General features: G+C 48.9%; 1 protein-coding gene across 2 annotated transcripts in view; it reads right to left on the minus strand.

The window, feature by feature from the left end:
- HIP1 (huntingtin interacting protein 1) overlaps positions 1–14320 on the minus strand; it is a 135011-nt gene that overhangs the window by 48842 nt on the left and 71849 nt on the right. For both annotated transcript variants that reach the window (XM_065924845.1, XM_065924844.1), the window contains exon 2: positions 298–361. In XM_065924845.1, coding sequence (XP_065780917.1) covers positions 298–361 — 64 coding nt within the window. The remainder of the gene's footprint in view (positions 1–297; positions 362–14320) is intronic.

Genomic DNA, 14320 nt, shown 5'->3' on the forward strand with positions numbered 1-14320 from the left:
GCCCCGAGGAAACATCTCAAAGGAGAGTAACTTCAAAGGTCTTGGCAGTTCTGCAAAGCTAAGTCACAGGAGAGGAGCAGGACTGGGCTGGATGGCTGCTGTGGTCCCTTCCACCCCGACGGGCTGTGGGCTCTGAAGCCAGCTGCTGCTAACCCACAGTGTTCAGACCCTGCAGGAGCCTGGCTGGAGGGGGGATGCCCCTTCCTGTAGCTGAGCAAGGACGCCTCGCCCTGACCTCTGTCCCCATGAGTTTATTCCCCTCGGGGTGGGTCTTCGGAGCAAACTCCAAAAGGATATTTCTGGCGTGTTTTTCCTTGACGGCCACTACCTGTGTATTAATGGCCTTATTGATGCTGACAGTCTGAAAAACAAGAGGTGGGGGAGGGAGGGGAAGGGAAGATGAGATGAATAAGCTTCTGACAGTGGCTGAGACCCTCCCAGACGCCCCGCCCCTTCCCCTCCCTCCAACGACTCCCCTCTCTCCGCAGACCGCAGACCCCCGTCCCCCTGTCCCCCTGCAGGCCCACCCCCCACCCCCCCACCGTGGGGGGCAGAGGCGGGCAGCGCTCCCAGGCCAGCTGGCCCGGGCTGTCCTAAGGCAGCGGGCTTTGCTGCCTGGCATTGGCTGTGCCCAGCTGCTGTGCCCGCCTGCCACTCATTCACTTGGCACAACAACATGCCAATTAAAGCCTGCACAAAGGGATGTCTTTCATCCCCCGGGGAAACATTATTTCTCCGGGAGCAGGAGGAAGGGGCGCTGAGATCAGGGAGGGGCTGTGGCTCAAAGACCATCCGGACGCACACCACCCCCCCCCACCCTCCCGCAGCTAGAACCTTCCACGGAGCCTCCCCTAGCTGGCTCGGTCGACAGTGGTCACTCTCCTCTCTTGTCTCCCTGCTCTTGGGCACTTTCCAACTTCCAACCAAACTCCCTTTTATTTCCTTACTTATAAAGCATGACAAATATTCACTCCTTTCCGGTTGTTTTCAAAATCATAATTCTCTTTTGAAGTTAGCAAAGCACGTTACACACATAAATATAATTTCTACATACACACACAGAGGATGGTATCAGGTAGCCTGGTTTTTGAAGTAACAGCCTTTTTCTGTTTTGCTCCCTTTCACAAATGTCATTCTATTCCAACTCATGTTAACAACCTGTTACGTACCCTACACGTACAAGTACACCCTACACGTACGCCCACTCGCGCGCGCACACACACACACACACACACACTCCCACATTCTGAAGGGTTAACTTTGTCACTGTCCTATAAAACTGGGACTGTCATGCACAGACTTTTTTACATCTTGCTTTTTCACTTGAAAATATCCCATAAAATGTTTTCCAAGTGAACTGGTAAAACTCCAGCTCATTCTTTAAAAAGATAACATAATATTCCAGTGTGGGTGGATGTGATTTATAGCAACTCGTACTGGGAGGAAATTTATTTTCACTAAACTCTTTTAGTAAACATTCTTATATATATATATGTATATATATCCTTATTAACTGATGCTTTCATTTCCAAGGAATAGAGTATAAGGAGTGAGATCACTGGCTCCACGTTTTTCTTTTTTTTTTTTCGTTTTTCTTTTTTTTTTTTTAAACTTTTCATTATGGAAAAGTCCAAGCACACATCAATGTAATAGTCTGTCTAATAAATCTTCATATAAGTCGGTCCCCAGCACCAATGATTATGAACTTGTAGCCAAACATGCTTTCTTAGGGATGAGGGGTCACACACATTTTCTGTGAAGAGGCAGTTAGTAAGTATTTTAGCCTTTGCAGGTCACAAGGTCTCCATTGCAAATGTTAACTCTGCCACTGGAGTGAGAAAGCAGCCTCAGTGAAACAGACATGAGTGACTGTGGCTGCGTTCCAATAAAACTTTATTTACAAAATCAGGAGGTGGTCTGGATTTGGCCGGCACCTCTAGTGTTCTGGGGCTTCTCTGGGGGCTCAGTGGTAAATAATCCACCTGCCAATGCAGGAGATGTGGATTCAATCCGGCTGGGACGATCCCCTGGAGAAGGAGATGGCAACCCACTCCAGTGTTCCTGCCTGGAAAAGTCCTACAGATAGAGGAGCCTGCCGAGCTACAGTTCATGGGGTTGCAAAGAGCTGGCACATGCCTGGTGTGCTGACCTTTGCTTTTTACCATTGGCTACTGATTCCCCTGCTTCCTGGATTATCTGCAGTAAATCCCAGGTGCTATGCTATTTTACCAGTAAATATTCCAGTAAAATCTCTAAGGGGAAAAAAAGACTCTGAATATTAACCATCATACTATTAATATGATCACACCTAAAATTTTAAGGATCACTTCTTTTGTTTTTTCTTTTGTTTTTACTTTTGGCTGCACTGGGTCTTCACTGCGGCATACAAGTGCACGGGCTTAGTTGCCTGTGGCATGTGGGATCTTAGTTCCCTGACCAGGGATCAAACTGGCACCCACTGCATTGAAAGTGCCAAGTCTTAACCACTGAACCACCAGGGAAATCCTTGTTTACCTATTTTTATACATAGTAGTGTGTATATGTTAATTCCAAACTCCTAATTTATCTCTGGAGAAGGAAATGGCAGCCCACTCCAGTACTCTTGCCTGGAAAATCCCATGGCCGGAGGAGCCTGGTAGGCTACAGTCCACAGGGTTGCAAAGAGTCAGACATGACTGAGCGACCTCACTTTGACTTTCTCTCTTCCCCCACCACCCCCAAAGCCCCTTCGGTAACCATGAGTTAGTCTCACAAGGCATAGGTCTGTGAGCCAGACTCAAATTCTGTAACAGCACAAGCTCTGTTGTGGGAGGAATTGTGTCTCCGCAGAAAAGATATGTTGGAGTTCAAATCCCCCAGCCCCTGTGAACATAATGTCATTTGAAATAGCGTCTTTGCAGAGATAGTTGATGAGGTCTTACTGGATTAGGGTGGGTCCTAAGTCCAGTATGACTGGTGTGCTTATAAGAAAACCAGGTGAAAACCCAGGGACACAGACACTCAGGGAGAAGGAAGCCATGTGAAGATGGAGGCAGACACCAGAGGGATGTGCCTACAAGCCAAGGAATGTGAAGGACCACCACCAAAACCTAGGAAGCTAGACCAGAAGCACCAGAAGCTAGGAAGAGGCGAGGATGGAATGTCCAAAGCGAGCATGGCCCTGCTGGCACCTTGATTTTGACCTTCTGGCCTCCAGGACTGTGACAGAACAAATGTCTATTGTTTTAAGCCACCCAATACGTGGTAATTGGTTGTGGCAGCCCCAAGAGACTAACACAGAATCCTTTCCTCTTCGGGCTTAGTCCTCCCTGAAGACAAGGAGATGGCGGACACTCCCTTCCCTCTTCTCTACAGCACAGGCAGGGGGCGCCACTGAGCACAGCTGTTGGCTGTCAGTGCAATGGTTAGACCAGTTCAGACAGAATCTCACATAAGAGATGCTGCAAGAAAGGAGTAAGAAGTTTACTCCCTGAACTTCCTTGGTGGTTCAGTGGGTAAGACTCCGAGCTCCCAATGCATGGGGCCTGGGTTCAATCCCTGGTCAGGAAACTAGATTGCACATGCTGCAACTAGGAGTTCACATTCCAAAACTAAAGATCCCGCATGATGCGAGAAGCCCGTGCACTACAACTAGAGAGTAGCCCTGGCTTGCTACAGTTAGAGAAAAACCTGTGCGGCAATGGAGACCCAGCACAGTCAAAAATAAATAAATAAATAAAAAATATATAAAATAAGCCTCCTCTCTTCGACTTCTTAAAAAAAAAAAAAAAAAGGATTCTGCATGCTGCAATTAATACCCATATAAGGGCTTCCCTTGTGGCTCAGCTGGTAAAGAATCTGCCTGCAATGCAGGAGACCTGGGTTCAATCCCTGGGTTGGGAAGATCCCCTGGAGAAGGGAAAGGCTACCCACTCCAGTATTCTGGCCTGGAGAATTCCATGGATTATATGGTCCACGGGGTTGCAAAGAGCAACTTTCAGTTCACTTCACAGCCAAATAAATAAGTAAAATATTAGGAAAATAAGTAAATTCCACGTGTTTATCAGCATCTTTGGCAACATTCAGTTCAGTTCAGTCGCTCAGTCGCGTCCGACTCTTTGCGGCCCCATGAACCGCAGCACGCCAGGCCTCCCTGTCCATCACCAACTCCCGGAGTTTACCCAAACCCATGCCCATCGAGTCGGTGATGCCATCCAGCCATCTCATCCTCTGTCGTCCCCTTCTCCTCCTGCCCCCAATCCCTCCCAGCATCAGGGTCTTTTGGCAACTTTAGGGTTTAAAAATTTTGTTGCCCCAAATCTCCCGTTGAGGCAGCACTTGCGTCCTCTGGAGGCCCAGTGCTTCCAGCTTTCTCATCACAAGTCCTTCCTTGAACCGGTTTCTCGGCTTCTGCTTCCAGGCCTGGCCCACATGTGCCCTTTCCTTCAGACTTCCTCAGGCAAGTCACAAGCTTTCAACTATGTTTCTCTCCTGGCTCTGACACAATGATGGGATCCTGGCTGCAGACAGACCTCTGGGCAAAGTGGCCACGTTTGCTGAGCCGTTAAAGGTTGCCTGCATTCATAAGGAATTATAAGGGACCTAATAAATGTAAGGTCTCAAATCCAGGACGGTATGAACTGGACGTGGTCAAGTCCTAGGGGGTCGGTAGAGACAGCCAGCTGCACAGACTGTGATGGAAAAAGAGAAATCCTTGTTGGCTGGAAATGCTAGAAGCCGAGTCAGGGCCTCTAGAGAGGCCTGTGATGGGTGGGGTTTAGATTTAGTCCACAAATATCTGTTTATACTTACAGATCAAAGACCAGTTGCCCAAATTTGTGGTCAGTATGAGCCTCACTTACCCAACAAAGAAACAAAACAAAAACAACCTTTAAATTCCCTTAAGCTACATAAAATAATATATCATGAGTCTGTAACTTTAGACTGTGTGTGTGAGAAAACTGAAAATGTTCTGTCCTGTGAAACTGTGATACTGCTCAGGGAAACTTTAACAAAGGAAGAAGGGGGTTACCTGTCTGTCGTTCCCCTGCCACTCACTGACTTCTCTCACTGACGCTGCCTACGAGTCATCTTGTAGGGGCATCTATGATTGCTGCCCAGAAAGGCTAAGTCACCCACTTGCCCAAGGTCATACTGCTCAAGTGGCCAGATCCTGGAGCCCAGCTCCGGAAAAGCTTGGAACACGAGGACCAGTTGGGCCATAGGGCCACACATGTGCAAGGGCGGAAGTGAGGATAAAAGCAGAAGGGGAGGTGGCACTCAGTGGGGGCGGGGGGGATGGGGGTGGGCAATGGGCTTTGTGCTGGGCAGGAAGGGACGGAAGCAGCTGGAGGAAGAGTTGAAGGAAGCAGCTATATATATATATTTTTTTTTTTGGCCATGTGGGATCTTAGTTCCCTGACCAGGGATCAAACCCACGCCCACTGCATTGACAGCTCGGAGTGTTAGCCACTGGACCACCAGGGAAAGTCCTGGAAGCAGCTATCAGTAGAAGAGAAGTGAAGAAATAAAGCCCTCAACCTAAAGGATGGACGTGTAAATGGAAAGAACTGGACGTAAGATGGGCTATGAAACAATTACAATAGGACTGGCCGGTAGGAGCTCCCAGTTACAGCAGAGGGAAGACCTGAAGATGCCGCAGAGGATTTGAGCTGGGCCGGTAACAGAACAAAGACAGGGGTCTCAGACTGAGGGGTCACTGTCAGCAAGGACCGACAGGCTTCGGGAGGGGGCAGTGAGAAGCAGTCATTTTTAAAAGAACAAGGACATGAACCAGCAGTAGCAGTGGTTATGATCATCCAGATAACGGCTGCAAATGAGTGATCACTAACAGGCCCTGTGTTACTAAGTACTGTGTATGAATTATCTCATTAATGTCTTATACTCTACATCCTGCGAGTAGGTATTAGTATTAATCATCTTCATTTTACAGATGAGGAAACCAAGGCTTAGAAAGGCCAAATAAGGACTTCACGGTAGTGAAAGTGTCACTTAGTCTTGTCTGATTCTTTTCGGCCCCCATGGACTGTGGCCTACCAGGTTCCTCCATCCATGGAATTCTCCAGGCAAGAATACTGGAGTGGGTAGCCATTTCCTTCTCCAGGGGATGTTCTCAACCCAGGTCTCTTGCATTGCAAGCAGATTCTTTATTGTCTGAGCCACCCAGGTCTTCCCTCAGCTGAGCTGAGACTTCACACTCCCAACCTGGGTTTGACCCCTGGTCAGGGAACTAGGGCTTGATCCCTCCCTGGTCATGGGCTTCCCTGGTGGCTCAGCTGGTAAAGAATCTGCCTGCAAGGTGGGAGACCTGGGTTCGATCCCTGGGTTGGGAAGACCTGCTGGAGAAGGGAAAGGTTACCCACTCCAGTATTCTGGCCTCGAGAATTCCAAGGACTGTAGAGTCCTTTGCAGTCCTTTTGCAACCGCAAAGAGTCAGGCATGACTGAGCGACTTTCACTTTCAGGGACCTAGATTTGCAGGAAAATAAATATGTGGGGTGGGGTGGGGTGGGGTGGGGGAAGGTCAAGTAAAACACCAAGACCCCTCCACCAGCCAGTGTAGAGCTAGAACTCAGACTTGGAAGTGGGGCTCCACAGCCCAGGCTCTGGATAACAAGCCCCACATCAGCCACACCCTCCACACCACAGATGATGTCCATAGACTGGAAAAATGGGTGAAACTTCGTAAGATGCAATTCAGCAGGTATAAAGGAAGCTCCCTATATTTATGTCTAAAGAGGGCACAGGGGAGATATGACTCAGAGCAGCACTTGTGAAAATGATTTAGGTGTTTTATTTGGCTGCTAACTTAATAAAAGCAACATGGTGGTGTGGCTGATCAAAATGCAAGTCTGAGTTCCGGATGTATTAAAAGGAGCACAGTGTTCAAAATGAGGGAGGGGATGGTTCTAACTCTCTATGAAGACAAATTCACATGTAAACACTATTCAGTGTTAGACTTTGTACATTATCAAGGAAACTGACAAACTAGACTACTTCTAGAAGAGAGTGACCTAGACTGGGATGCACATGGGGCCTGAAGAAATTTTAGAGGAATATCAATATTCTGAAAGGTGGACATGTGGAAGGAGGAGTAACTCCAGGGATCAAAACTAGACCAATGGGTAGAAGTACTGTGAGGCCGTTTCTGGATAAGTTTAAAGCTGTCTCATAAAAGAGAGAATTTCCTCTTATTAGAAGTATACAAGTAGAACTTTCCTGGTGGTCCAGCGGTTAAGAATCTGCCTGCCAGTGCAGGAAACAGAGGTTTGATCCTTGGTCTGGGGAGATTCCACACGTGGCAGAGCAACTAAGCCCATGAGCCACAATTACCGAGCCCACGTGCCTAGAGCCTATGTTCCAAAACAAGAGAAGCCCTACTTGCTGAAACTAGAGAAAGCTTGCATGAAGCAATGAAGATTCAGCACAGCCAAAAATAAGTTAAAAAAAAAAAAGAAGTATACAGGCAGAGGCATGAAAACCTCTCTTTGTTGTTGTTGAGCCGCTAAGTCGTGTCCAACTCTTTTGAGACCCGGTGCACTGCAGCATACCAGGACTCCCTGTCCTTCAGTGGAGTTCGCTCCTGGAATTTGCTCAAATCCAAGCCCATTGAGTTGGTGATGCCATCCAACCATCTCACCCCCTGCCCCTTCTCCTCCTGCCTTCAATCTTTCCCAGCATCAGGGTCTTTTCCAGTGAGTCAGCTCTTCACGTCAAGTGGCCCTTTATTGGAGCTTCAGCTTCAGTTTTGATCTCCTTGCAATCCAAGGGACTCTGAAGAGTCTTCTCCACACCACAATTCAAAAGCATCAATTCTTTGGCACTTTTTTAGGTCCAACTCTCACATCCATACATGACTACTGGAAAAACCATAGCTTTAACCATACGTATCTTTGTCGGCTAAGTGATGACTCTCCTTTTTAGTATCCTGTCTAGGTTTGTCATAGTTTTTCTTCCAAAAAGCAAGCATCTTTTATTTTCATGGCTGCAGTCATTGTCCACAGTGACTTTGGAGACCAAGAAAAGAAAATCTGTCATTGATTTCATTTTCCCCCTTCTATTTGCCATGAAGTGATGGGACCAGATGCCATGATCTTAGTTTTTTGAATGTTGAGTTTTAAGTCAGCTTTTTCATTCTCCTCTTTCACCTGCATCAAGAAGCTCTTTAGTTCCTCCTCACTTTCTGCTATTAGAGTGGTATCATCTGCATATCTCCCAGCAATCTTGACTCCAGCTTGTGATTCATCCAGTCCAGCATTTCACACATGTACTCTGCATATGGGCTTCCCTGGTGGCTCAGCGGTAAAGAATCCACCTGCAATCCACCAGCAGTAGGAGACACACGATCGACCCCTGGATCAGGAAGATGCCCTGGAGGAAGGCATAGCAACCCACTCCAGTATTATTCCTGCCTGGAGAATCCCATGGACAGAAGAGGCTGGCAGGCTACAGTCCATAACGTCACAAAGAGCGGAGCATGACTGAAGTGACTTAGCACGCATGTCCACACACTGCATATAAGTTAAATCAACAGGGTGACGACATACAGCCTTGTCACACTCCTTTCCCAATTGTGAACCAGTCAGTTGTTCCATGTAAGGTTCCGTTGCTTCTTGACCCGCACACAGGTTTCTCAGGAGGCAGGTAAGGTGGTCTGATATTCCCATCTCTTTAAGAATTTTTCAGTTTGTTGTGATCCACACAGTCAAAGGCTTTAGCATGGTCAATGAAGCAGAAGTAGATGTTTTTCTGGAATTCCCTTGCTTTCTCTATGATCCAGTGAATGTTGGCAATTTGAATCTCTCCTTTAGATTTGCCAGGTCACTTTGGCCAATCATTTTTTAAAATTAATTTTTATTGGAGTATAGTTGCTTCACTATATTATGTTAGTTTCTTGTACAGTCACACGTACACATACATTCCACTCTTTTTTAGACTTCCTTACCATTCAGATCACCACAAAGCTTGAACGGACAATCCTTTGCAATTCAATCCTTTTTTTTTTTTTGAATTCCTGCTTCTCTTCATGGGTTTGACAACAAGCATATCGTCTTACTTCCCGCACTGAGATTACAATCCCAAGGGTGAGGACCCTGGCTTCTGCCCTCATGAGCCGGCAGCTGCTAAGGCAGGACGGTGTCTTAATAAATCATCAAATCATTAAGGACTTAATGACTGCTTCCCGGTGAGCCTGCCTCTAAAAAGCACCAGGAATGTGATTCATGGTCTCCTAAGGAAATCTGTTCTCCTTCCCCTCTCTCCTCTGAAGGAAATAATCAGGTTTGGAGCTGGATGATGCCTGGAGGGAGGGGGGAACCGAACCCCGGGCAGAGGGTTGGAAGTCTGGAGCTCCATCGCTCACCTCCGGCCCAGGTTAGAGAACATCCTCCAAGAACAGACTGTCCTCCAGATTCCCCCGGAGTCACACAGGCCCTAAGACCGCGCAGCGTCTCCCTTGAAAGAGCGGCATTGTACACCACTTCCTGACCCAGCTGGCCCCTGTGTCCCAGGCTGGTTCCGGAGAGCCGATTATCAGCAGGCACGGCAGGAAGGGCCGCTTTTCCCCAGCCTACCCCCCCTCAGCCCCCCACCGTCCTCTGCGCCCTCAGGACAGTGGCCGCCAACGGGAACTCTTCAGGCCTGGCTTCTGCAGGGAGCCAGGCCTGGGCCGGGGCTGCGGGGGCAGCTGGCCACGTCCGGGTCACGCACACAGCTGCTGGCAGGGCCCAGCGCTCGGGCTGCCAAGGCCAGGCTGGCTCGCAAAGGTTTCATGGCAGGGGCAGGCACCGAGGATGTGCCCGGTGGGAGGGGTGGGGGGTGGGGGCTGGTGGCAGGTCCCCAAAGCCAGGAACCAGAGGGCCCACCACCTGGGCCAAGTATAGGAAAACCAGAGACCAGGCAGGGCAGAAGGAAAAAGCAGGAAGTGGGACAGAAAGGAGACAGAAGGAATGACAAGGGCACGCAGTGGGTGGGAAGCTTTTGCTCAGCAAAGCCACAAGCGGCCACCACCAAGGGTCTCGGGGATGCCCAGCACCCAGGCGGGCGGGGGGGGGCACGCACTGCGACCCTCACCGCATCGGGTTTGGAAGCTTGGGGTAAACAGATGAGGCAGGTGGTCCTGTTAGTGCCTGTGACTTGGTCTGGTCTCTTATCCACCTCCAGTACCCCAGTCTGCATTCCTGCAAAAGTTTCCAGAATCTTCTTTCCAAGTGCATGATCCAAAGACGCAGGGCATAAAGGATTCACAATGTCCCTCAGCTCTGTAACTGGTGAGACGTACAAACCAGTGATGGGGGCAGGGTGGCCAGGGCTGTGAAACACCCAGAATAGCTGAAGAAACAAGCGTTCAAGGTGGAAAAAACGGGGGAAGCCACCCAAGTGTCCATCCACAGAGGAACGGGTATATAGAATGAGGTGCATCCACACAATAGAATATTATGCAGCCCTGAAAGGAAGGAAATCCTGACACCTGCTACAACGTGGATGAACCTCGAGGACATTAGGCTGAGTGAGATAAGCCAGTCACAAAAGGACAGACACTGTTGGATTCCACTTCTAGGAGAAACCTAGCAGAGTCACATTCAGGGAGAAATAGAACAACGTTTGCCAGGGGCTGCGAGGAGGGGGGACATGGACAGTTAAGGTTGAACGGGGACAGAGTTCCAGTTCCAGAAGACAAAGAAGTTCTGGAGATGGCTGGTGATGATGGTCATGCAAAAATGTGAAAGTACTCAACGCCACCACACTGTACACTTAAAAGAGGTTAAAATGCTAAAATTTATGATATGGACATTTCAAAATATACGTACTTATTTATTTGGCTGTGCTGGGTCTTAGAGGGATCTTCGATCTTCGTTGTGGTATGTGGCATCTTTAGTCTCGGCACGCTTAATTTCGGCCCATGGGATCTAGTTCCCTGACCAGGGATCAAACCTGGGCCCCCTGCATTGGGAGCTCAGAGTCTTAGCCACTGGACCACCATGGAAGTCCCAGTATATACATTTTTACCATGATAAAAACACACAAAAAGAGGAACTAATGTATGCTACAACAGGGATGAAGCTCAAATACATGATGCTAAGATGCCAGACACAAAATGTCACATGTTGTATGATTCCACTTATATGAAAGATCCAGAATAGGCAAATCCACAGAGACAGAAAGCAGATTGCTAACTGCCAGATCCAGGTAGGAGGGGGAACGGGGAGCGACTGAACAGGTACACTATTTCCTTTTGGAATGATGAAAAACATGTGCTGAATTAGATAGCTGTGATGGTCATACAACATCATGAATGTATGAAATGCTACAGAACTAATACACTTTACATTGGTTGAGACGGTGAATTTTATAGTATGTGGGAACCATTTTTTTTTTTAAAGGAAGAAAACAACAGAGGAATTATGATTTTGACCGAATACCTACTATATGCAGGGCAGGGCTGCCATCTAGGCTGTAGGACTGTGCTATACAAAGCCAGGTGGGTCTTTCTCAGGCTATGGGCATGATCCATGTACCTGGACCAGCTGCCTGCGTGCAAGATACTATAACTGGTGCCACTGGAGATGCGATGTGAAGGTGGATCTTGTCGCTAAAGAGTTAACGGTACATAGGGAGATAAAGACCATCCTCTTCCTGTTCCTATTCTTTCCTTCCTTGTCCTGACTCTGCAATTTAGCATGAGAAAGGAAAGCAGCTGGGCACATGGGTTACCTATGCCTGTGTGTGCAAGCAAGACCAGAAAGCTAAAGCCAAAATGAGATGGGAATTCCAGTAAATGTTTGGAGCCCACCAGAAGGGCTACCGTATCACACAAAAAGTCAAAAGAACAAGCAGGGATGGGCGTGCTGCTTTCAACAATGATGCCATATTGATGATAAACGCCTATTTTTTGCTTCTGTCTTTTCTGTCCAGAATGATCTTTGAAATGAATAAGTCAGAGTGTCCAAAGAGCAAACCCAAGGTGAGTCAGGAGTCTCCTCAGTGCTGAGTGAGCTCAAGCTTCCGACCAACACACAAGGCATTAAGGCAGCAAGGGTCGGGAAGATCCCCTGGAGGAGGAAATGGCAACCCACCCCAGTATTCTTGCCTGGAGAATTCCATGGACGGAGGGGCCTGAGAGGCTACAGTCCAAGGGGTCGCAAAAGAGTCTGACATGTTCTGAGAGACTAAACAACAACAACAAAGGTGATACACAAATACTCTGGGCATCGGGGTGAGATCTTGGGGAAATGGACTGGTGCCCACAGACCAGACATGGGTGAGGATAAAGCTGACTGACCGGAAGAGAAGAAGGCAAGATTCCACACATGATTCACAAGATTCCCCAAAGAGGAGGCAGCACCCGTCACCAGGAGCCCACTTACATTCTTGGAAGCAAGTCCTGTGAGACTGACGTTTCCCCATTAAGATGTCAGGCCAGCATCTCAGGAAAATCAAGCAGATGTGGTGTACGTCTGACTTTCCATCCTCGAGGATCTTAACACAGTCTCATATAACATCTCATAGACAAGGATGAGAAAGAATAGGGGCTACCATGATGGGGAAGACCCCCCCAACTCTGTATCCCTAAAAATCCCCAGAAATTTTCGACAGGCTCTGAATCAGACCATCCAGCACAGGGGTGACTGATTACAGAAAGGGGGACCCCACTGCATCCTCCTGATGGGTGGAGGGAGCCAACAAGCTCCACCTTCCCACCCTCATGGATCAGGAGGACAGAAGAGTCCCTTTCAACCAGGCCATTCTGCATATTCTCAGGCAAAGATCAGCACCCTCCCCAGGCTTTGTGCCCCAGCCAAACCCAAGCTCCTGTCCCCCACCAACAAGAGCAGCCCAGTGTCTCCTGTGGGGCTCAGCCACTCCGCACAGCAGCTGCACCCCTCCCAGGGGACGGCATCTATGACAACTGCGGGGTACCCATGAGGGCCTTCAGAAGGTCCTGGGATGGAGGGCATGAGGGTTGGATCCTGAGACACCGCGTCTCAGGAGAAGGCGATGCTGGCTCATCTTCCCTCTCCCCCACCTGCAGGCCGTCATGGCTTCAGAAAGGCACGCCCTGCCCTCACCCCAGTTCTGTTTCTCTGGTCACAGAGGAAGACTTGTTCTGCTTTCTGAGTTACCCGAACTGCCACGCCACCACGTTCACAGGGGTTGCGCTGAGGACTCACACGAGTCCCTCTTGGAGCCAGGACTCTGCCTAGAAAGTGATGCCTTGGGCCGGCCCATCCGACGCATCCCGGTCATTCAGGAGGGGCTGAGCCGGTCTCGAGCAGCCTTTCGCAATGGCCTTGGCTTCCAGAGGGACAGCTGGTCTGCGAGAATGGAAACCCTGAGCTGTGTCGTTCCCCAAACCACCCACATTGCTCAACTTCCTCTCCTCCCCTCACCATGCCCTCCAGCACTCTCCTCCACCCAGATTTCTAACCTGGAGGTTCGTTTTGCCTTTTCTCTTTCAGTAGCACAAGAGTGACTTTGCTCTGACCTTCCCAAGGCATAGGGATGGGGCATCGGAGGGGTGAGGGGGGTGTGGATGGAGGCAGAACACAGGACCACCCTCCCCTGGCTCCGTGCCTCTCCCAGACCCCACTCAGAGTGTCTCCGTGTCTAATGAATGAGTCAGGAGGCACTTGGGACACCCCTCTAGTGCCAGAGCCTGCCACTTCCCCCATCCCCCAAACCTCTGCTTTTTTGTTCTATTTCTACGGCAAAATCCCCCGGAGAATTTCATGGACTCTCTAGTCCATGGGGTCGCAGAGAGTCAGACACGACTGAGCAACTTTCAAAGCAAAGTCAGCTCCATATTACTCTAAAGTCGCTCCCCCTACTCTCCTCTACCCCAGACACAAATACAGCAGCAAGAATAACTCACAAGTCCTTCCAGCTGAGAAATCATGGGGTCCCTGATCTCGTGGTATCAAAACTCTTTGACGAGGCTGCAGCGACACCCCCTCACGCCTCCTCCTTTATTTCTCACTTCAGATGGTGGTCTCCACAGGACTGTGACCCAATTTTCCCAAAAGGCAACTTATAAATAGAGCCCCATTTTACACAAGGGGGCAGCTGCGCGAAGATATGGTACTTGACTCCAGCAGTGAATCCAGTCACGTTAAATCTTCCCAATTCACCTGTTCGGCTCATTCAAATGTGTGAAGACCAGGTGTGCCTGGATAATCATGGCAACGGCGTTTCTCCTTTATTGTCTAGCCCTTCAGTTTGTAGAGAGCTTTCATTTGCATGATGCCCAGAAATCCTGGCAAGGGAGCTGGGCACACTATTTATTTAAGATAAATAAATACGTATTTATTTGGCTATATCTGGTC

This window comes from Muntiacus reevesi, chromosome 2, assembly GCF_963930625.1.
Source record: "Muntiacus reevesi chromosome 2, mMunRee1.1, whole genome shotgun sequence".
Classification (NCBI taxonomy): domain Eukaryota; kingdom Metazoa; phylum Chordata; class Mammalia; order Artiodactyla; family Cervidae; genus Muntiacus; species Muntiacus reevesi.